At 39.5% G+C, this 22,022-nt stretch overlaps 1 protein-coding gene across 3 annotated transcripts in view; it reads right to left on the bottom strand.

Annotated features, from left to right (window-relative positions):
* Positions 1 to 2,395, bottom strand: part of LOC108276222 (collagen alpha-1(XXIV) chain) — an 88,674-nt gene extending 86,279 nt beyond the window's left edge. For 2 of the 3 annotated variants that reach the window (XM_017487715.3, XM_047160217.2), the window contains exon 1: positions 1,848 to 2,387. In XM_017487715.3, the coding sequence (XP_017343204.1) occupies positions 1,848 to 1,894 (47 nt within the window). In that variant the 5' untranslated portion in view covers positions 1,895 to 2,387. Of the gene's footprint in view, positions 1 to 1,847 lie in introns of all 3 variants that reach the window. The other variant, XM_047160218.2, reaches the window with a different exon arrangement.
* Positions 2,396 to 22,022: the final 19,627 nt, after the last annotated feature.

The following is a 22,022-nucleotide window of genomic DNA, read 5'->3' as shown; positions in this document are numbered from 1 at the left end:
CACCGGCAGGCACGACAAACCGGCGTTCCATGTAGGGATTACGCCGCTCAGAATGAGATTTGTTGTAATGATAGGAATTCCATCCACAAGGAGACTGCGCTTTTGTTAGCTGAAAACTAAGCTTTTTTTAAAAACTCTCTCCCAAGCAGATGAATTTGAAAACGGCATTTTCATGGACTGAGAAAACGGCGATGTTCGAAAAACCGTGATGTATTTTTAGTCACGTGATCCATTCAACGCAAAACAAATATGATGGTGGACGATGTTGTACTGCAGTTGTTGTGCCTGCTATCCGGGTTCATAGCTTAAAGATTAATGTTAAAGATTAATATTAAAGATTAATGCCACTTTGTACAACCTTGAGATTGCATCGTTTTTGATTGGGCAAATCCGTCTTCAGACGGATTCTCACCTCGGTCAGAGAGTCTGGAGATGTTCTGCTGGCCTGAGTAAATATTTACTCGAGCTACCAGAGAGTAAGTGAACAAAACTCTTTGAGTCAACTAATGCTCTCTCTCTCTCTGTGTGTTTAAAAGGCAGGGAAAAGGCTACATAAAAAAATGCAGGCACATGCTCATTTTTTAATGAATATATAATATATGCAAGGAATAAAGCACTCTGTGTCGTGCTGTTATAGGAAAATAATCAAAAATGGTCACAGCTTGCCAACAATTACAATTTTATATTCATTAAAGCACGACATGTCATACCTTTTTATCCACTTATAGTTACGTTAACGTTGTGAAATGTCCACAAGATGTGTTTGGCAGAATCCTATTGCACAATGACCCGGTTTATCCAGCATACACATGAATTTTTCAGACCTTTATCCATCAGTGGGTTTAGTTTGGCCAGATGGAAACAGCCTCCACACTGCTATGAGGAATTTGTACCATTTAACCAGGCTCGTGAAGAAGAAGAAGAAGAAGAAGAAGAAGAGGAAGAAGACTAAAAGCAGACCACAATGAGAACGGATTTTTCTTCCACGTGTACAAGCATGTCAGCTGACACCTTCACAAGAGCCAAATAAAGGAATAACAAATATTAAACTTCATATCTGACTTGCATATTGTTATCTCGTTTGTACTGACATCCATCTCCCTGCATAAACAGGGTTGCCAGATTGGATTAATTTAATTATGTGGGATTTTTTTGTTTTGTTTTTTATAATTAAAAATCCCCATTTCTTTTTAGAAAATCACTGGCCAAAACTTCCAGACTTTTCATTATCCCATATCCGCAACCCAGATGCCTTTTCTGACTCTGATGTGATTTAACAGAGATATCCAGCTGTGCACAGATGAGTCCTGCAACCCACCTGCAACCCTGTACAAATATTTTGACATCTCACTGCCATGTGAACTCATTGTACTTCGAGCTCATGGAGTTTGTGTCATATGTGGGTGAAAGAAAGTCTGACTTAAATGGCATGTGATTAAACAAGTGCTGCAAAAGCACTGACAAATAATAATATTAATAATAATAATAATAATAATAATGCTTCCATAAGAACATGACCCCCCCCCCCCCAAAAAAAATGTAAAAAATAAATAAACATAAATTAAACATAAATGTACGTTTAATATCTTTAAAAATGTTTTAAGACACATAACTGGATCTGTTGAACCACTGATGAATCTTTTCTCTGAAAGTTCGCTACAGCATGCACCTTCCCATGATTGTGAGAGTGCAACATGTGTTTCCAGTGTTTCCATAAAAAGCTGATTTTGCAGTGTGTGTGTGTGTGTGTGTGTGTGTGTGTGTGTGTGTGTGTATCCTGCAGCAGGTCTTCCATAGCTCATATGTTTGCACACCAGAAGCAGAATTCATTGCAGGGTTTTACTCACGTTTGTGCAACGCGGCCGCCCCTTGTCCGTTGGGCTCCTAAATGCATTTGTATGCATTTGTCCGAGCAGCAGAGTCCTGGGTGAAAGCGGAATCGCGCGCCAGAGGAGACCGGGAGCGCGAGCCGGAGCTCGGTGGCGGCCGGTGAGGGTGAATTAAAAAAAAAAAAAAAAGAAGTACACGAGAGCCTCAAACTCTCCTCATTTTTCTCAAGACAGAAACTTGCTCCCCTCGTCTCTCTCTCTCTCTCTCTCTCTCTCTCTCTGGAAAACTTTACGCCCCCCTCCTAATCCCCTTCGCGTGTTAACGGTGATGAGGACGCGCGCGCACCGGGATGTTCTTATTCGGTGTCGGTCCTACGCGCACGTGCAAGGACCGGATCCGTAGTACAGTGAAGCCGGGGTTCGGTAACGCAGAAGATCCTCCGTGAGGGAGGTGTGAATGTCTGGGTTCTGGTTCTCTCTCTCTCTCTCTCTCTCTCTCTCTCTCGTTAGCCCCGGGCAGCGGGTGCCGCACGTGCCTCGACTTGCGCTATGCAGAAGCGGAGCCGCACGCGCTCGTCCCAGCCACGAGCAATAATCGGTGTCGGGTTTCGCCGATTCACCGACCTGTGACGTCACCGATCCGATCCTCGAGCTCTTCTCCACAATTATATTTATAAAACCAGATTCAGAATGCGTCAATTGAATATTTTAATATTAATGTAATAATATCAATATCGTGATCGAGATATCGTGGATTTCATGATTCTGCAGCGAAGTTACATGTTAGCATGTATTCAGGCTGCTGTAGAGACTTTATGATTCAATCTCTGATCACATTCAAAACACGCACGTAAAATAGACGAGTGTCCTGTTTTTGATGTCTGCTACTACACCAAGAGGTCAAAGCCTCTGCCCTTTAGGCCAAGGTTCAGGTCTGCTCTCAGACTTCAGAGTGTCACTTAGCCATAGCACTTGGCTGCTAATGACCACCACTTCAGTGAATTTGGCTCAAAATAGCACCGTTGGTGCCGAGAGTCACCATAACGACCCTCGCCTTAAATTAGCTTGCACTGCTCTTCTTTTTATACGGTTAACACAAGCCAGTCTCTGGGGGGATTTCCACTAGCGATGGATTTTAGATGAATGAAGATGGGAGAACATCTCTGGACGTTAGTATGTACTTCAGAGTATTTAATAATCTGATTTCAGAGATTTCCGTGCCGACAGACCCAAGGTGTCAGAGTGGTTTTATAAAAGTTTGACTCTTTGTCATGTCAGACCTCATGGACACCATCTGAGCAAGTCTCAAACAGGTCCTTTATAGAGTAGTCCATCACCACCATTTCAGTGCTTTCTTTGCTCCCAATCCCCCTGATTCAGTGGTTGAACTAGAGTGACACAGAGGGAGAAATACCAAAATGTGTCCGTCAGGACCAAGGTTGATATTTTAGTCACATCTCACGACTTAAATGGGAGCTGGGTAAAAGTGAAAGTCCATTGCTCTCACCCAGGGATCACAGCTACTCTGTTGAGTCAGGCTTGTTTCTTTGGTTTTCATATGAAAGAATTCCTGTCACCTCAATCCAGCCTTAATTCCACCTTGAACAATTTGCATATCCATCGTTATAATCGACACATGATCTTCAAAGATGTACAAGATTTAGTCATCTATTTTCACTTTGGTTTCCCACAATAACCACAGTCCCAGTCGACTCTCTCCTGGTAGTGGAGTGGTAGCTTTCACTTCGTCTCAACCCAAAAAGAGCGATGCAGTGGCGCTTTAGTCCTTTAATCTGTCCAACTCTCTCACCTCCTCATCTGTACACTCTGCTCAAACAAATCAGCTTCCAAAACTTCAACTTTCATGCTAATTCCACCACCAATGGCATCGCAGCCATCATCACATACAGTGCATCCAGAAAGTATTCACAGCGCTTCACTTTTTCCACATTTTGTTATGTTACAGCCTTATTCCAATATGGATTAAAATCATTATTTTTCTCAAAATTCTACAGACAATACCCCATAATGACAATGTGAAAGAAGTTTGTTTGAAATCTTTGCAAATTTATTTAAATAAAAAAATTTAAAAAAAAAAAAAAAACAACCACATGTACATAAGTATTCACAGCCTTTGCCCTGACACTCAAAATTGAGCTCAGGTGCATCCTGTTTCCACTGATCATCCTTGAGATGTTTCTACAACTTGATTGGAGTCCACCTGTGGTAAATTCAGTTGATTGGACATGATTTGGAAAGGCACACACTTGTCTATATAAGGTCCCACAGTTAACAATGTATGTCAGAGCACAAAACAAGCCATGAAGTCCAAGGAATTGCCTGTAGACCGAGGAGACAGGATTGTATCGAGGCACAGATTTGGGGAAGGGTACAGAAACCTTTCTGCAGCATTGAAGGTCCCAATGAGCACAGTGGCCTCCACCATCCGTAAATGGAAGACGTTTGGAACCAGCAGGACTCTTCCAAGAGCTGGCCGCCCGGCCAAACTGAGTGATCGGGGGAGAAGAGTCTTAGTCAGGGAGGTGACCAAAAACTCAATGGTCACTCTGACAGAGCTGCAGTGTGTCTCTGTGGAGAGAGGAGAACCTTCCAGAACAATCATCTCTGCAGAACTCCATCAATCAGGCCTGTATGGTAGAGTAGCCAGACGGAAGCCACTCCTCAGTAAAAGGCACATGACAGCCCACCTGGAGTTTGCCAAGAGGCACCTGAAGGACTCTCAGACCATGAGAAACAAAGATTGAACTATTTGGCCTGAATGGCAAGCGTCATGTCTGGAGGAAACCAGGCACCACTCATCACCTGGCCAATACCATCCCTACAGTGAAGCATGGTGGAGGCAGCATCATGCTGTGGGGATGTTTTTCAGCAGCAGGAACTGGGAGACTAGTCAGGATCGAGGGAAAGATGAATGCAGCAATGTACAGAGACATCCTTGATGAAAACCTGCTCCAGAGCGCTCTGGACCTCAGACTGGGGTGAAGGTTCATCTTCCAACAGGACAACGAGCCTAAGCACACAGCCAAGATAACAAAGGAGTGGCTACAGGACAACTCTGTGAATGTACTTGATTGGCCCAGCCAAAGCCCAGACTTGAACCTGATTGAACATCTCTGGAGAGATCTGAAAATGGCTGTGCACCGACGCTCCCCATCCAACCTGATGGAGCTTGAGAGGTCCTGCAAAGAAGAATGGGAGAAACTTACCAAAAATAGGTGTTCCAAGCTTGTAGCATCGTACTCAAAAAGACTTGAGGCTGTAATTGGTGCCAAAGGAGCTTCAACAAAGTATTGAGCAAAGTCTGTGAATACTTATGTACATGTGCTTTTTTTTTGTTTATTTTTAATAAATTTGCAAAGATTTCAAACAAACTTCTTTCATGTTGTCATTATGGGGTATTGTTTGTAGAATTTTGAGGAAAATAATGAATATAATCCATTTTGGAATAAGGCTGTAACATAACAAAACGTGGAAAAAGTGAAGTGCTGTGAATACTTTCCGGATGCACTGTAGATCACTTGTAACTGCTTTGCATTCTGGAGCATTGAGTTCAGCATTCACCACCGAGGTCTCCACTACTTCTATGCTGGATTTCTCATTGATATATAAAACTGAACATCACTGCAAAATGAAAAGTGAGTGAGAAATGAAGCCCTCACTTTTTTCTTTTTAGGAGGTAACAGCAAACCTAGACAAGACATTAGCACCAGAATCTCCAAACACATCATAAATATGCCAATATAAACATACTTCAGGGTAGATTTTGTTCCGTTAACGTGCCAGAATCCAATCACAGAGTGGATCAGGTGACGCGGTCCAACAGTGGCTCTCTGGCTGGTCTGGGATTTGGACCCACAACCTTCTAGAAATGACCACAAAACTTTTAACAGCCGAGCTACCACAAATCCCAGGGGGAAAGTCTGAGCCATCACCACTCAAGTCCACAGAGCGCTCAGAGTGTGATGATCTGCTCTATGGAAACAAGCGTATGACAGGAACCAGACGTGAATCTCAGCGGGTGTTCTCTCGAAGCGCAATTATAGTCCAAGTCAGTCAAGCACATGTGCTGGAACATAAATACCACATGACATCAAAAGCTGAAATGAAATTAGCTGACAAAGCAAGGGCATAGCTTGGTGAAAAAACACGTCTCATCACCTACAGTCTCATGAGTCGGAGTTTTACTATATGACAGTGAATGCCTATAATGTGTATTCCAGTTTAGTAACTGTGCAGCACATGGTTTCTGGATCATTCCGTGCAGATCGGAGATGCAGCGCGAGGGGAAGCCCGACTTCCTCCCTGATGGCAAACGTGAAGCATTAGCAGATGTTCAACAGGCAAAACAAGCAACATGCCACTCTGTATAACTGTCTGCTCTATATTTCACTTTATTTAGCTTTAATCTTCATGCAAAAAAAAGTAAATAAATCAATAATACATAATTTAACATAAAAATAACTAAACAGATGCTAAATACAAGAATATATAGATTACTAAATATTAAAAGTAACAAAAAATGTTGGTGTTGTTATTTATTTATTTATTTATTTTTAAATTCATTACATACAAGTCATATAGCTGGTATAAACTCACAAGGATGGAAAATTCCTCAAGATGGGACATCTTTATTCAACCCCAATTCCGAAAATTTTGGGACGGTATGGAAAATGCAAAAAAAAAAGAAAAGAAAAAAGTTCATGCTGTACTATATTGAAAACACATTATTAACACATTATTTGATGTTTTACTTTGTGAATTTAATTTATTTTTGAAAATATACACTCATTTCAAATCTGATGATTACAACACACTCCAAAAAATTTGGGACAGTCAACTGTTTACCGCTGTGTAACATCAACTTTTTTTATTAAGCTTTGGGCACTGACTGAAGACAAAAGTTGGTTAAGTTTAGCGAGCGGAATTTCCCCCATTCATCATTACGCATTTCTTCAGCTGCGCAGCTGTACAGGGCCTTCGTCACCTTATTTTGCGCTTCACAATGCACCACACGTTCTCAATCAGGGACAGGTCAGGACTGCAGCAGGTCATGCTAGCACCTGCACTCTCTGTTTATGCAACCATGTGCTTGTAATCTGGGCAGAATGTGGTTTGGCGTTGTCCTGCTCTGGATGGCATTAAATTGTTGCTCCAAAATGTGTACATATGTGTACATTTTCCTCATTGGCCCGGAGAACACGACGGGTGTTTTTGAAATTTCGACTCGTCAGACCACAAAACACAATTCCACTGTGCTACTGTCCATCTCAGATGAGACCGAGCCCAGAGAAGTGGGCGGAGCTTCTGGACAGTGTTGATGTACGGCTTCTGCTTTGCATAGTAAAGCTTTAACTTGCACCTGTAGATGCAATGGCAAATGGTGTTGAGTGACAAAGGTTTACCAAACTATTCCCGAGCCCATGTCAGGATATTCATTACAGACTCATGATGGTTTATAAGACAGTGACGTCTGAGGGATCGGAGCTCATGCGCATTCAGGAGTGGTTTTCGGCCTTGTCCTTTACGCACCAAGATTTGACCGGATTCCTTGTTTCTTTTAATTATATTGTGCACATGTAGAAAGTGAAATGCCCCAAATCCTACCGATTTGTCTTTGGAGAATGTTGTTGTCAAAGTGTTGGATTATTCACTGACGCATCTGTTAGCAGATTGGCGAGCCTTGACCCATCCTTGCTCTTGAAGGACTAGGTCTTTTTTGGAGGCTCCTTATATGCTATGATTAGACGATTTCTTCACCTGTTTCACATCACCTTCTTATATCAACTCATCACATTGCTATTAGTCCTAAACTGCCCCATCCCAACTTTTGTGGAACGTGTATCTTAAAAAAACTATGCAGTTGATTAGGTTAAACATCAAATACCTAATCTTGATACATTTTATTTCGTTTAAATACAAGTCAAAGTACATTTACAAATCTCTTCTCTTTGGTTTTATTAGCATTTTCCATACTGTCCCAACTTTTTTGGAATTGGGGTTGTATAATTATTATAATTTATACTGCAAAACAAATCACAAAAAAATAAATACAAATAATGTTTCCATTTTGGTAATGAGCGCACAATGTTAATTTTCTGAGTTCTGAGATTTTTAAATGTTACAGTGTCATTTAGCTTAGTTTTAGTCTTCATTCATTTGTTTTTTCACTTTGTATCCTAAAAGTTTTCGTTCCAACCAATCAGGATTCACTCCTGATTTCACCTGTCCAGACAAGGCTCCTGATTGGTTGGAGTAGAAACCTGTAGCGTCACCATGTTGCTCCTGGATTAGTTTGTACGTCTGCATGATATGCGTTGTGTTGTGTTACAATACACTGAGATCATCACAACACATACGACACTGGCTTTGTTCTGGGAAATTGTCTAATCCGAAACACCAGATGCTCTGTTTAAGCTTCGTCTCATTACTATCAGTACAATAATAACATCTGACGATTTAAAAAAAAAAAAATCTGTTTGTTGTCTCTTTTTCAAAATTATTACTATTAATCTTACAGCTTGCTTTTGAGGGTTTTTTTGAGTTTTCACACTGACATCCAGAGCTTTCAGCAGCTTCCTCAAAACAAATCTGCTTCTTTGAACTGCTGCAAAAAGCAAATAAAGGAGCTATTTCTGCCGAGTCCAGATGTCTATTAATGACCGCATCGTGGATTCATTAATAGTGTTTTAGGAGTGGAAAATAATCTCAGAATGAACACAACTGGGATCCATTTCGAGCCGCCTGCCGTGTCGGATTGTGGGACAAAAAAACAAGGACGAATATAGATTAATTGGTTTGAAAAATACGGGTTTCCATGTTAGATAACGTTAGTTTGCTCGTGTCGTAGTCTCGTTTCTGAAATGTGGAATTTCCAGACTGGAGGAAATTGAGCGATTCTCCAGAGTAAACTGGAAAAACAGGTGCTGGGTTCCAGGTCTGACTTCTATGAAGAACTATAGTTCTTATATATATAGTGTATATTTACCGTTGATATGGAAGGAGTCTCCAGTGTCAGAGATAAAGATTTAACATCTTCAGAGAATAGAGAGAGGCTGGTGAGGGAATGTTTTTATTTAATTTTGTAGCTGCTATAACATAAGTGAGAACAGGAACTAAGTTGCTTCACAGATGTGCCACTAATTAAATGATGTAACTAGAAATAGGCAAAAATTACAATGTCTTTTTGTTTGTTTGTTTTAATAAATAAAAATTTGTTAGTGTTTGCTGTGGTATAAAGGGCAATAAAACACTTCAGGATGTGCTGTTATAGGAAAATAATGTACACTCAATCTATAAACCTCTATAATACGTCTATAAACCTCTATAATACGTCTATAAACCTCTATAATACATCTATACACCTCTATAATACATCTATACACCTCTATAATACGTCTATAAACCTCTATAATACGTCTATACACCTCTATAATACGTCTATAAACCTCTATAATACATCTATACACCTCTATAATACAGCTATAAACCTCTATAATACATCTATACACCTCTATAATACATCTATACACCTCTATAATACATCTATACACCTCTATAATACAGCTATACACCTCTATAATACGTCTATACACCTCTATAATACGTCTATACACCTCTATAATACGTCTATAAACCTCTATAATACTTCTATACACCTCTATAATACATCTATAAACCTCTATAATACAGCTATAAACCTCTATAATACATCTATACACCTCTATAATACATCTATACACCTCTATAATACAGCTATAAACCGCTATAATACATCTAAACACCTCTATAATACAGCTATAAACCGCTATAATACATCTATACACCTCTATAATACATCTATACACCTCTATAATACATCTATACACCTCTATAATACATCTATACACCTCTATAATACAGCTATAAACCTCTATAATACATCTATACACCTCTATAATACATCTATAAACCTCTATAATACATCTATACACCTCTATAATACAGCTATAAACCTCTATAATACATCTATACACCTCTATAATACATCTATACACCTCTATAATACAGCTATAAACCTCTATAATACGTCTATACACCTCTATAATACATCTATACACCTCTATAATACATCTATACACCTCTATAATACAGCTATACACCTCTATAATACTTCTATACACCTCTATAATACGTCTATAAACCTCTATAATACGTCTATACACCTCTATAATACATCTATAAACCTCTATAATACAGCTATAAACCTCTATAATACATCTATACACCTCTATAATACATCTATACACCTCTATAATACATCTATACACCTCTATAATACAGCTATACACCTCTATAATACGTCTATACACCTCTATAATACATCTATACACCTCTATAATACATCTATACACCTCTATAATACAGCTATAAACTGCTATAATACATCTATACACCTCTATAATACAGCTATAAACCTCTACAATACATCTATACACCTCTATAATACATCTATACACCTCTATAATACATCTATACACCTCTATAATACATCTATACACCTCTATAATACATCTATACACCTCTATAATACATCTATAAACCTCTATAATACATCTATACACCTCTATAATACAGCTATAAACCTCTATAATACAGCTATAAACCTCTATAATACATCTATACACCTCTATAATACGTCTATACACCTCTATAATACAGCTATAAACCTCTATAATACATCTATACACCTCTATAATACATCTATACACCTCTATAATACAGCTATAAACCGCTATAATACATCTATACACCTCTATAATACATCTATACACCTCTATAATACAGCTATACACCTCTATAATACATCTATACACCTCTATAATGTGTATATAAACCTACTTCATTTTTTACAAGTAGAACCTGGTTCAATGTTTTGAGTATTCGAACAGAACTTTGAACCTTCTTGTTTTTCATTCTTGTTATGTACAATGGAGATGGTTAAAGCAGAAGCTAAGAAAGAAACATCACGAGAAAAGACGGCACATTGCCAGTAGATGCTCGCAAGAGCCTAATGAGAACTGCAGAGAGTCAACTTCCTGTCCTGGCAGGATGTAGGTGAAAACATGTGGTCCTGCTCCTGGATGGAAAACGCACAGAGATGCCAAAATCAGCGAGTCGACATGAGTATGATGGTGGAGTCAGACACACACCCACCCACCCACACAAATACACTGAATACCCAGACGAGCCTGATTTCAGACTCGATTTATCCTCCATCTCCAAAATCTCTATCATTCATTACTAATGTTAATGAAATAAAGTGGACATAAACTTTCATTTGTTCAACATCTAAAAAAAAAATATGGCTGTAGGTAATAGGGTTGAGAATTTTAAACACAGAATTAGCAAAAACACCAAACACCATTATCAAGCATCAATTATAATTCTATGAGGACATTAAGGACGTTCTAATGATTTACTTTCAAATTTTTTAAATGAATAATTTACGTTCATATCTATAATCTGTGTAACAGGTCAGTACATCCAAAACCATCTAATCACTAAAACATAATCAACAAAGAAAAAATAATTCTGGGACAAACTTTTCTCTCTTTTCTTTATCCCATGATCTGATCTTCAGGAAATTCGGATGATGCAACTTCACGTCGACTTCTGGAACGTTCTAGATATTTCACGAGGGCTGAATGCGTTACGGCTACAGAATTGAGCGAATGAACTAAAAAGAATGCTTTTTAAAATCTTTCATGGGTGACTCGTGGAAAAGGATGTTTCAAGCACAAGATTTTAGGAAATAATATGCACCGTTTATGATGTTTTTCATCTGTTTTATTTCAAGGTAAATTATAGAGGGCAAATATCCCACATTTTCCACAGCTGCATTTTCACTCCACTCACATGTCTTAGCCTGAGGAGGAAAAAGGTGTTTCTTCTTGAACAACGTTCCAGTCTCCCTTGTCATTACACACACACACACACACACACACACACACACACACACACACACACACACACACACTTGGCTCATGTGAAATTCTGCAACATTCTCTCAATTTAAAAAATCACACTTTTTTCTTCTTTGTGAATGATCAGTTAGACGTTTGAGAAATCGAATCGATTCGAATTCCCTGAATTCAGCACGATTTGTCCAATCTCTTGTTTACAAAGGGATCTGAAACAGTGAAATCTTTCCAACCTCCTTGTTAACTTCAGGCGGAGCGTGCTACACACACAGACGTAATTGTTGTAATATGTTACAAATCCTTTGTATGAACTCGTACTGTGGACACGTCACGTAAACGGGTTATAAAAAAAATAAATAAAAAAAAGCGTCTAAAGCATTTCGAAGCGGTGAAATTATCTGTAAGACGTTTATTTAACGTTTAATGATGGAAGGAGTCTCCAGTGCCGGAAGTAAAGCTGGAACGTACCTTTTACGCTTTGTTGTGTATTGGTAACATGACAAGCTGTGCTTTATAGCAATTATGACGTACGTAATAACAGGAACAAACTTGTTACGTGACTATAAATGGATAAAAAGTACGACGTGTTGTTCTTTAATTGATAAAAACGTGTCATTGTTGGGCAAATTGCTGAGAGACGTATTATTTACAGACACCACCCTGACTGTACGTACTAATAGCTGTAGAGAGTGTTTGGATCAGACGTGTCCCGAAGTGTTATATTGAACCTGAACTACCTTTCGTACATCGTGTACCTACATACAGCTTTGAATTCTTCATGACTAGACATTTATTCATTTCTGTCTCACTCAGCACCGAGCAGGAAACATACAGGGACGCGCTAACGTCTGAAAGCAAGCTCGCAGCAAGGACTGCGCTCGCATTTTCTCCTGCGCCGACTGCACATCCATCTGCAAATCATTATTACCCCAGGCATGTAACCCGGCCTACTCGGAGATAATTGACATTGCTCGAGATTAGCATGGGAATCAGAGGAGAGAGGTTTCACAACGCCAGCCCCAAATATGACCAAAACAGAGAGAGAGAGAGAGAGAGAGAGAGAGAGAGAGAGAGAGAGAGAGAGAGAGAGAGAGAGATTGATATACACGCTCCATCTCGTAAAACCTCTCTTAAACTAATGTTTATCAGCTGAACAGGTTTGTGGAGATTCAGATTGTAAATGTGTGTGTAAACGTGTGTTAGTAATGGATACACAGAGTGCCTGGACAGCCAGTTTATTCAGTGCGTTAGTCATGCCTATAAAAAGCCCATTACACACACACACACACACACACACACACACACACAAAATGTTGTCTAGAGATCATATGGAAAAACAAGAAAGCTACACAAAGATATGACTGGTAATAATTACATTACCTAACCCGCCATTTGTGAATAGGGCTAAAGACTGCGAGAACATGGTGCCCAAGTAATAAACTCAATGTACACGTGCATTTCTTTAGTATAAATAGCCGTTATTAGCAGAAGCAGAAGGGTAAAATGGAGCAGGTCGACCGCATGAAGCTACGCAGTTGTTAAGCTTGGAGTTCAACTCTTAAGACAGAGCTGCTTTTGCGTCCTTCAACAAGACCCTTAACCCTCGAGTGCTCATCTGTGTGATTGGATTGGATTCTGCTTCAGCGGTAAAGTCGCTTTTGATAAAAGTGTCTACCGTGTGAAGAAAAACGAAATCTGATTATTCAGAGAAAAGTCTGACCTCTGCATGACAGCCATACGTGTATTCGCAAGCTTTGTGATAGGTATTCGATCCTAAACCTGCTAGTATTTTATGAAGACTGGTAATAACATCAGAAAACGATACTGTTTGATGTTTCACAGAACAAAACATCATTCCAGACACGGTGAAGAAATCATGGAGCACATGGACACATGGTATGTGATTTATGTCGGTGTAATGATACGGTTGTACCTGAAAGCATGATAAATATATATTGCAGTACAATAAGTGAGATGTGGAAGAGACCTTCTTCTTCTTCTTCTTCCACATTTTACATACAACATGTAAGACTTGCTTTGGAAGCTAGTACTGGAGCCAGTAGAGGAGATATTTATCTCCACACATCCTTCACACTACACCAGCTTTATATGAATCTCAGCAAAAAATCCAGCAAACAGGAAGTGGCTAATGAAGCCTGCAGTGATGAAAGAGATTCTAGAGCAATTTAGGGTTCCCCCTTCCCCCTGCAAAGGTTAAGTGCTGACTGATGCATATCACACTCATTTACAGATTTCAAACAGAGAACTAAACATCAGATAATAGTCTATTCATAAAAATCTATCATTTTTTGGGTCAAACAGATGTTTGATTTCAGCTACAACTCATTTATGTCGGTTCCACTTCAAGCTCCTGGTCCCATGTGGTTCCCAGCAGCTTCTTGAAGGAACACAGTCTTTAAGAAGCAGCTGCCGAATCAGCAGACAAAGAAGTTCTTGGTGATGAATCATCACACTGTGCCGTGACTCAACATGTGCCACTAGTCAAAAAGAAATTTACTGTATTCATCAAGGAAACAACAAGAAAAGAATGTTCTTACTCAAATATCAGCTGTTTTCTGAAATGTCACACATCCTAAAGAAGTCTTTGATACTGAGTCTTCTTACGACGTACTCTCTATGGTTTAGAATGACTTTATACGGAACATACTTGATTTTTCCGCCAAACCGTTGTGTTAAATCTCAAAGAATATGCAAAGTGACCTCACACCTCTGTAAGACGTCCCTGAGGACATCATGAGGAGTGCATATGTTACTCTGAAGAAGACCTCAGACGGCCACAAAAGCCTGTGAAGTGTCCGAAATGATTTCTGTACTTGTGTCCAACGTTCAGTCTGACGCAGAGGAACTGTGAACTCTGCAACCATGAAAGCTTCGCCTCATGAAAGACTAAGTTCGAGGTCGACCTCAGGGTCAGGGAGCCTTTACAGTAAACCAGTCCAAAGGGTTTAGTCATGACACCATCACTGACTGAACAGAGCTGTACTGAAGGGGAAAACATGTGAGCCATGGACTCGGTGCGAGCTGCGATCAGACGCAGTGCAGATGCCCAGCGGGTGGCAACTATCATGCTGCCGCCTCACAAGACACGCAAACGCATCCATGATTATTAGCCAGTGCTTTAATGCAGCTTTAAATAGAAACTTCCCCCCTGTTTCGGTTTCTCTCTGAATCCTTCTGTCTCTTCAGTATTTTTATTTTGGATTTGTTTGCCGTAGAAGTCTTTAGTTAAATCAATATGAAGAATTTTCTGAGACTGTGAGGATACATGCACATGTTATTAAAATGCCAGTCAGTCTTAAATTATCAACATTTTGACAAGGAGACTCCTTCACTGTGAATGTCTGAGACATAGGCTACAATTCCTTTACTGTGATTCACAAGCACAGAGCCCACACCTTCTTCCCTCTGACTGACAAGTACAGAGGCCACACCTTTTTCATTGAGATTGCCTGAGACAGAGGCCACACCTTTCCTCTGACTGACAGGCACAAAGGCCACACCTCCTTCACTGCGACTGTCTGAGACAGAGGCCACAACTTCTTCTCACCGACTGCCACACCTTCGTCCCTCTAATTGACAGTTATAGAGGCCACACCTCCTTAAATGTGAATGACAGGTACAGAGTCCATGCCTACTTCACTGTGACTGTCTGAGACAGAGGCCACTCTATCTCAGTCTATAAATCATTCCTGATTTTGTTGGCTTGAGTTCGTTTTCAGTGTGTTTATAGTCTGAAGATCCCCAGAGGCGAGGACATGACTGTTGGATTGTTTGAAGTCCAAGCGTTTTCACTGGAGAACCGTCACTGAGTGTATACTTTACTGCAAGACTAATCTGGTTCCAGAAACAACAACCCATAAGGCTTTTATTCTTCACTTCAGGGCTCAGACTTGGCTTTAAACAACAAGATATTAGCTGCTGACGTGGCTTTCAAGACTAACGATGAAAGACTGGAGATGTATTGATTTATAATTAGCAATGTTAGCATTTCGGCATGAAGTGTTGGTTTAGTATTAGCCTGACAGTGTGTGGTGTCACGGTGGTGAGGAGGCAAGACCCGAGTGCTCAGCAGACGTGTGAAATGTCTCCTATCTGCTGTAAGTGGTGTGCGGATGCTCTCAGAGAAGTGTGAACTCTCAAACGCCACGTCAAAGAGTTACCGGATAACTGAAACCGGCGACAACCATGCTTTAACAAAACATGCAGATTTCCACGTGCAGGTTTAGATTTTTTTTTTTTACAGAGATAGTTTTCAGAGCAGTGCCGTGTCCCAATTCTTTGTTTTCTCTAAAACTAGAGATGTTATGCTATAAAATGAGCCTCAATTTATCAAAGTTGACCATTTCCTTGAATGGTTTGGTTCTGGGCATTATTCTAGGCATAATACCTCAATCAGAAATCTCATATTTTATCATCTCCTTAATCAGAGCATCTCTGGATCACAATAGGGTTTTGGTCTACTTGTTTCTTGAATCAAATATTATGTAACATTTTAATCAAGATTTCAATCAACGCAAAAAAAAACAACCCTGCAGTCATAGCATGTCAAGCGAAACTATAAAGTTTGTTCGTGTATTTGTCCTACAAAATTTATTTGTAATCCCGCCATTCTCCTGTAGCACCCCCCCCCCCCCCCCCCCAAAAAAAAAAACAAAACAAAACAAAAAAAAAAGTGAAAATAAGTTTCACTTATTTTCTTTGTACATCATTTTTGGACAAAATGACGACTGGACAGTGGAATAGCTAGTCATAGTTGTTTGAATTTATTCCATACATTGGGAAGAGCCAGAAGGTAACACAGACATGAGGGCTCCCCGGGACATAAGGTGGCCAGCCACTCCACCACAAAACAAACCTGTGTGAAGGTGTGAAAGTGGGGGAGTGACAACATTCAAACATCCCAGATCACTACAACACTCTATGTCTGTGAGCCTCTAGAGCTGGTCCTTTACCTAAGAAAAAAAAAACTATTCACAAAAAGCTTGACTAAAAAAATATGTTTTCAGCCTGGACTTAAACACTGAGACTGTGTCTGAGTCCCGAGCTCTAATTGGAAGACTGTTCCATAACTCTGGGGCTTTGTAAGAGAAAGCTCTTTCCCCTGCTGTAGCCTTTTCTATTCCAGGTACCAACAAATATCCTGCACCTTTTGATCGAAGTAGGTGTGTTGGATCATAAAAGACCAAAAGTTCGCTCAGGTACTGTGGTGCGAGACTGTTCATTGCTTTATAGGTCAATAGTAGTATTTTATAATTAATATGAAATTTTACTGGTAACCAGTGCAGTGTGGATAAGATCGGGGTGATGTGGTCATATTTTCTGGTTCTAGGAAGCACTCTTGCAGCTGCATTCTGGACTAACTGGAGTTTGTTTATGCTCCTACTAGAACATCCAGACAGTAAGGCATCACAATAATCCAGTCTAGAGGTGACGAAAACATGAACTCATTTTTCTGCATTGTGTAGTGATGTTATATTTCTTATCTTAGCAATATTTCTGAGATGAAAGAAGGCTATTCTAGTAATATTATCTACATGAGCTTCAATAATCACATCAAGGTCATTTACTGCTGCACATGATGAAACAGAAAGTCCATCCAGAGTTACTATGTTATCAGAAAGCTTACTTCTAGCTACACGTTGTCCTAGTACAAGTACTTCTGTCTTATCAGAATTAAGTAGAAGGAAGTTAATAAGCATTCAGTGTATAATGTCCTTTACACATTCCTCAACTTTATCAAGCTGGTGTATGTCATCTGGCTTCGCTGAAACATACAGCTGTGAATCATCACCATAACCGTGGAAGCTAATTCCATGTTTGTGAATAATTTGACCCAGACGCAGTATATATAAAGTAAAAAGCAGTGGGCCTAAAACAACCTTGTGGAACACCAAACTTTACGTCAGTATGCACAGAGAAGTCTCCATTTATATCTACGAACTGATAATGATCGGTCAAATGAGATCTGAGCCAGGAGAGGGCCATTCCTTTAATACCAACAACATTTTCTAGTCTATCAATGATCTCATCTAATTGTTTTTGCCCAGAAACAGTGTGATCCACCTCCTGTCCCTTGTCCATCAGCTTCAGCTGTCTGTCCAGGTCGATGTCACCGGGTAAAAAATGGTAAAGATAGTCCCCTGAGCAAGGCTAATCTCAGCATGCTGTCAGCTGCTGAACTACAGCCATGAGTCCTCGCAACACCTGCCAGCTAAGTCGGGAATAACAACACTCAGTGTGGTGCTGTTATGGGAAAATAATGAGTCATGGGGTGGAGTGATAAAGCTGATTATTTTCCTATAACAGCACATCCTGGTATGTTTTATTCCTCTTACACCACAGCACTGATTTCATTTATTAAACAAATGACTTCATACTTTTTGTCTGTTTATAGTGACGTGGAACCTCCATGAAGCAAGTTCCCATCCACACCTACATTATAGCAGCTATAAACAGTCGTTCCCTCACCAGTCTCTATATTTTTCTCTCTCTTGAACTGAACAAGACCACAAACACCACATCTTGTCATGATACCAAGAAACCACCAAGCGTAAAACTCCTCAGTCCTTAAAATGTCAGAAAACTTCAACTTGCACCTTTGTCTCCGAGTCCTTCCATACATGTTAAATAAACATATCCCTACAAAAATCTGTTTATATGGTGCGAATGCCATGCAAGTCCCTATGTATGAGCTGTCACTATAGAAACGATAACATATATACAGTTTATATATATATATATATATATATATATATATATATATATATATGTATGTATGTATATATATATATATCAATATAATATACAGTATATATATTACAAACAAGCGCATTAATATAAACCTGCGATTTGGATCTCTTCTATCTGCATGTAGAGATCTTTTCACATGAAGCAGAATCTGAGTTATGAAAAACAGCGATGGATTTACTCAGAGTTACGTAAAAGCCGTTAATCGTAATAAGGAACTCCAGCTGCCAGATGGAGGCAATAAATCAAAGTATTTTGAACAAATTATTATCTAAAACTCGGTCTGAAGTGTCTACAGTGTCCTCCACTAATATTGGCACCCTTTGTAAATATGGCTATGTTTACAAAACATGCTCTCAGATCCCTTGCCATGTATTCTCCAACCTCATCAAGCATTAAAGGAGAAGACTGTAGAGAGAGCTGTAGCACAAAGTATTGACTAAAAAGTTCCAGTAATTCTTGCGCACCTATGTTTAACTAAGATATTTTTTTCGGATAAACCCGTGTTGTGTTTGCAGTTGATTGATATCCATGAGAGCAGAGTATTTTTGTGAATTTTTTTAACAAAAAGATCAAAAGGTTCAACAATAAATACAATTTTTCACAGCCTTCTTTGCTCATATTGACCAAAGGGTGGCAATATTAGTGGAGGGCATTCTGTATAAAACCCTCAGCACTTCTTTTAGGTTATATCTGTGGGATACTACGAGGAAATTGCTCGGGGTCATTTCTCAGACGGAATTAAAGCGAACACTGTGTGTAACTGAGCCACAGCTCTCGGTGCGGTGTCTCCGGTCAGACCTGGTTCCCCTCCAGCGAGTATTAACTCCGAATGGAGGTTTAAACCTGGGGAGTCAAAGCCAGACAGAACAGGCCTTAATTAAAGCCAGCCAACTGTACCAAAGATTAATGGATGCATGAGTCAGATCATCCACTCTCCCATGAGAAAAAAAAAAGGAGGTAGCTATCAGGACTGTAAAAGACTACCAGAGTGGGAAAGGGTGTATGTGATATTTTGGAGAAAGAAAGTAAAGGAAAGAAAAGAAAAAAAAGTGCATTAGGATTTTAATCAGCGACAGTTTCATCGACAGATCAGATGTCAGAGATAAAAAGAATCCAAAGCACACCAGCTCATCTGAAACATAGCCATGCGCATGGATGACTTGCAGCGTAGACGGATCGCTCAGGTTTACTGATGTTGTGACTAATAACAACAGGATGAATAGAACCACTCAGAATGAACCGTCTGACTGTCAGAACAATGCGCCTACAGTAAGCATAGCGCTAAAGCTATAACAGTGTAAGGACAGACACAGGGATGGAGTTTTCGACTACCATCGACTGCTAAATGGCATCACTGAGGTGCAGCACTGTAATCATCAGAGAACTCTGAAGGCAGCAAGTTCAGCTTCAGTGTCTCCATCTGAACGGAGCTCTAGTCATTGTAAGTCCAAACGACACAAGCTTAGATCTGTGAACAATATCAGTCACTCACTCTTCCCTGTAGCCACCCATTAAGCGCCCAAATTAGCTCAGTGTCTTCCATGCTTTGATGCAACAGACCGTCGTTCTTTCCATCCACAGCCACCGAGCTTCACATGGCTCTTTTGTTTACATCAGTGGGTTAAGAGCAGCGCCAACTATTAGCTTCGTCTGTAAATGGAACAATATGTTTATTTGCAAAGCCACTAGACAATGTTTACACACACACACACACACACACACACACACACACACATCATTCATGTGCATCTGTAGCATTTGTACAGTTTTCAGAATCTGGAAATTGTTAGTAATTACGCTAGGAATAATTGCTCTGGGTTCTGATTCCAAAAAAACGGGTTTCGAAACTTGGAGAGAGAAAAAAAATACTGGAAGCATAGTGATGTATTTATGCAAGATCCCCTTTTCCAAGAAACAAAACATGGCTCTAACGTAACAGATGGACAAACAGAGTGAGAGAGAGAGAGACAGAGAGAGAGAGAGGGAGAGAGAGAAAGCAACAGAGAGAACAAATACTGGTTTACTGTCAGAGCAAAAAGTTCATTAGCAAAAACTCTTTCGTTCATCACTTGTCCAAACGAATACATTTTACTCAGATGTCGTGCTCGTTGCTCAAGGACACACACATTTATAAGACCGTCGCAGATCCGAATTTACGCCTCATTTCACGCGAATATGGTAACACAATTACAATCCATACATTTTTGTCTTCTTTTTACAGCTAAAGTCTGATATTGTCAGATAACAGATTTTGGGATTTACTTGATCAATGCTCGAGCAACTCTTTATTTTCAATGATACTGTACCCAAATTATAGACTGAAAGTAAACGATTCATTTAAAGGATATCTTTTAAATAAATAACTAGAATATACGTAAAGTCCTCACGCATTTCGTATGGACACTAGTTAATCCTATTGTGCGTATGCTAATTCTGTGCTAAAAATCTCAACGCTGTTAATGATTTAGGAACAAAATGCAGCAAGTCTGCAAAGAAACTTTGTAAAGAGAGAGAGAGAGAGAGAGAGAGAGAGAGAGAGAGAGAGAGAGAGAGAGAGAGAGAGAGGTGGTGTTTTGTTATAATTTTTCATTTTAAATGATGCTTACACATGAGTATGGATAATGTTTTGGCTAATGCTATGCAAGTCCTTGGACTTCTAGCTAGCTAGTTAGTGAAGTGATAATCTCAAAGATCCAGTTTAATTATCATAATAGTAAGCTAACTAATGATCTTAAATCAGTGTTGCGCTAACCTTGCAAGTACTGTCTTTTATCTAGGTGATGTAAGTTGTTTTGCCAGCAAGATAGAATTGCTAGCAAGTTATCTAGCATTAACTAGCATTAAGTTCCTTCATATGCAGGTTTAAAAAGAAGTATTTAGGTAAAATACGCTATTAACGTGTCGTTAGAGATGTTTCTTTATCAGATTTAATCCAATTGAATTGATGCTAAGGGACGTGTGTCACTCGGACACTACGACGTCCACGTTATGACGTGATATTTGATGAAAACGTGAGCCGTTTACAGCAACGATACAAGAACAGCGGACGGAAGCGGAGGCACGACTGATGCGTTTCACAGATTTCGGCTATTTGTGCTCACTTCTAAACATAAATCTTTGCTTCCTGTCTTAACATTTTAGAGAAAGTTGTAAAATGTTAACGTTACAAGAAACAAAAATCATGAAACAAAACTGAAGGATCGTCAAATAAAAAGACCGGGATAGGTAATAAATAAGAAAGAAAGAAAGAAAGAAACTCATTCCTGGGATTAAAGATATTTTTTTTATCATCCAGAAACAGAGATAGACAATATGGAAGCAGTTAAGATGGACAGAAGTTAAGATTTGTGGACCAAGTAGTTGTTCCTGAACCTTTAAAGCATGTATTTTATGGTGTTCGTGTTCAGCTTTGAATTTATTTGTGAAAGCAGACACTCATGGC

This window comes from Ictalurus punctatus, chromosome 15 (genome assembly GCF_001660625.3).
Source record: "Ictalurus punctatus breed USDA103 chromosome 15, Coco_2.0, whole genome shotgun sequence".
Taxonomy (NCBI): Eukaryota; Metazoa; Chordata; class Actinopteri; order Siluriformes; family Ictaluridae; genus Ictalurus; species Ictalurus punctatus.
The sequence above is the reverse complement of the archived record's forward strand: the minus strand, read 5'-3'. Positions and strand labels throughout refer to the sequence as shown.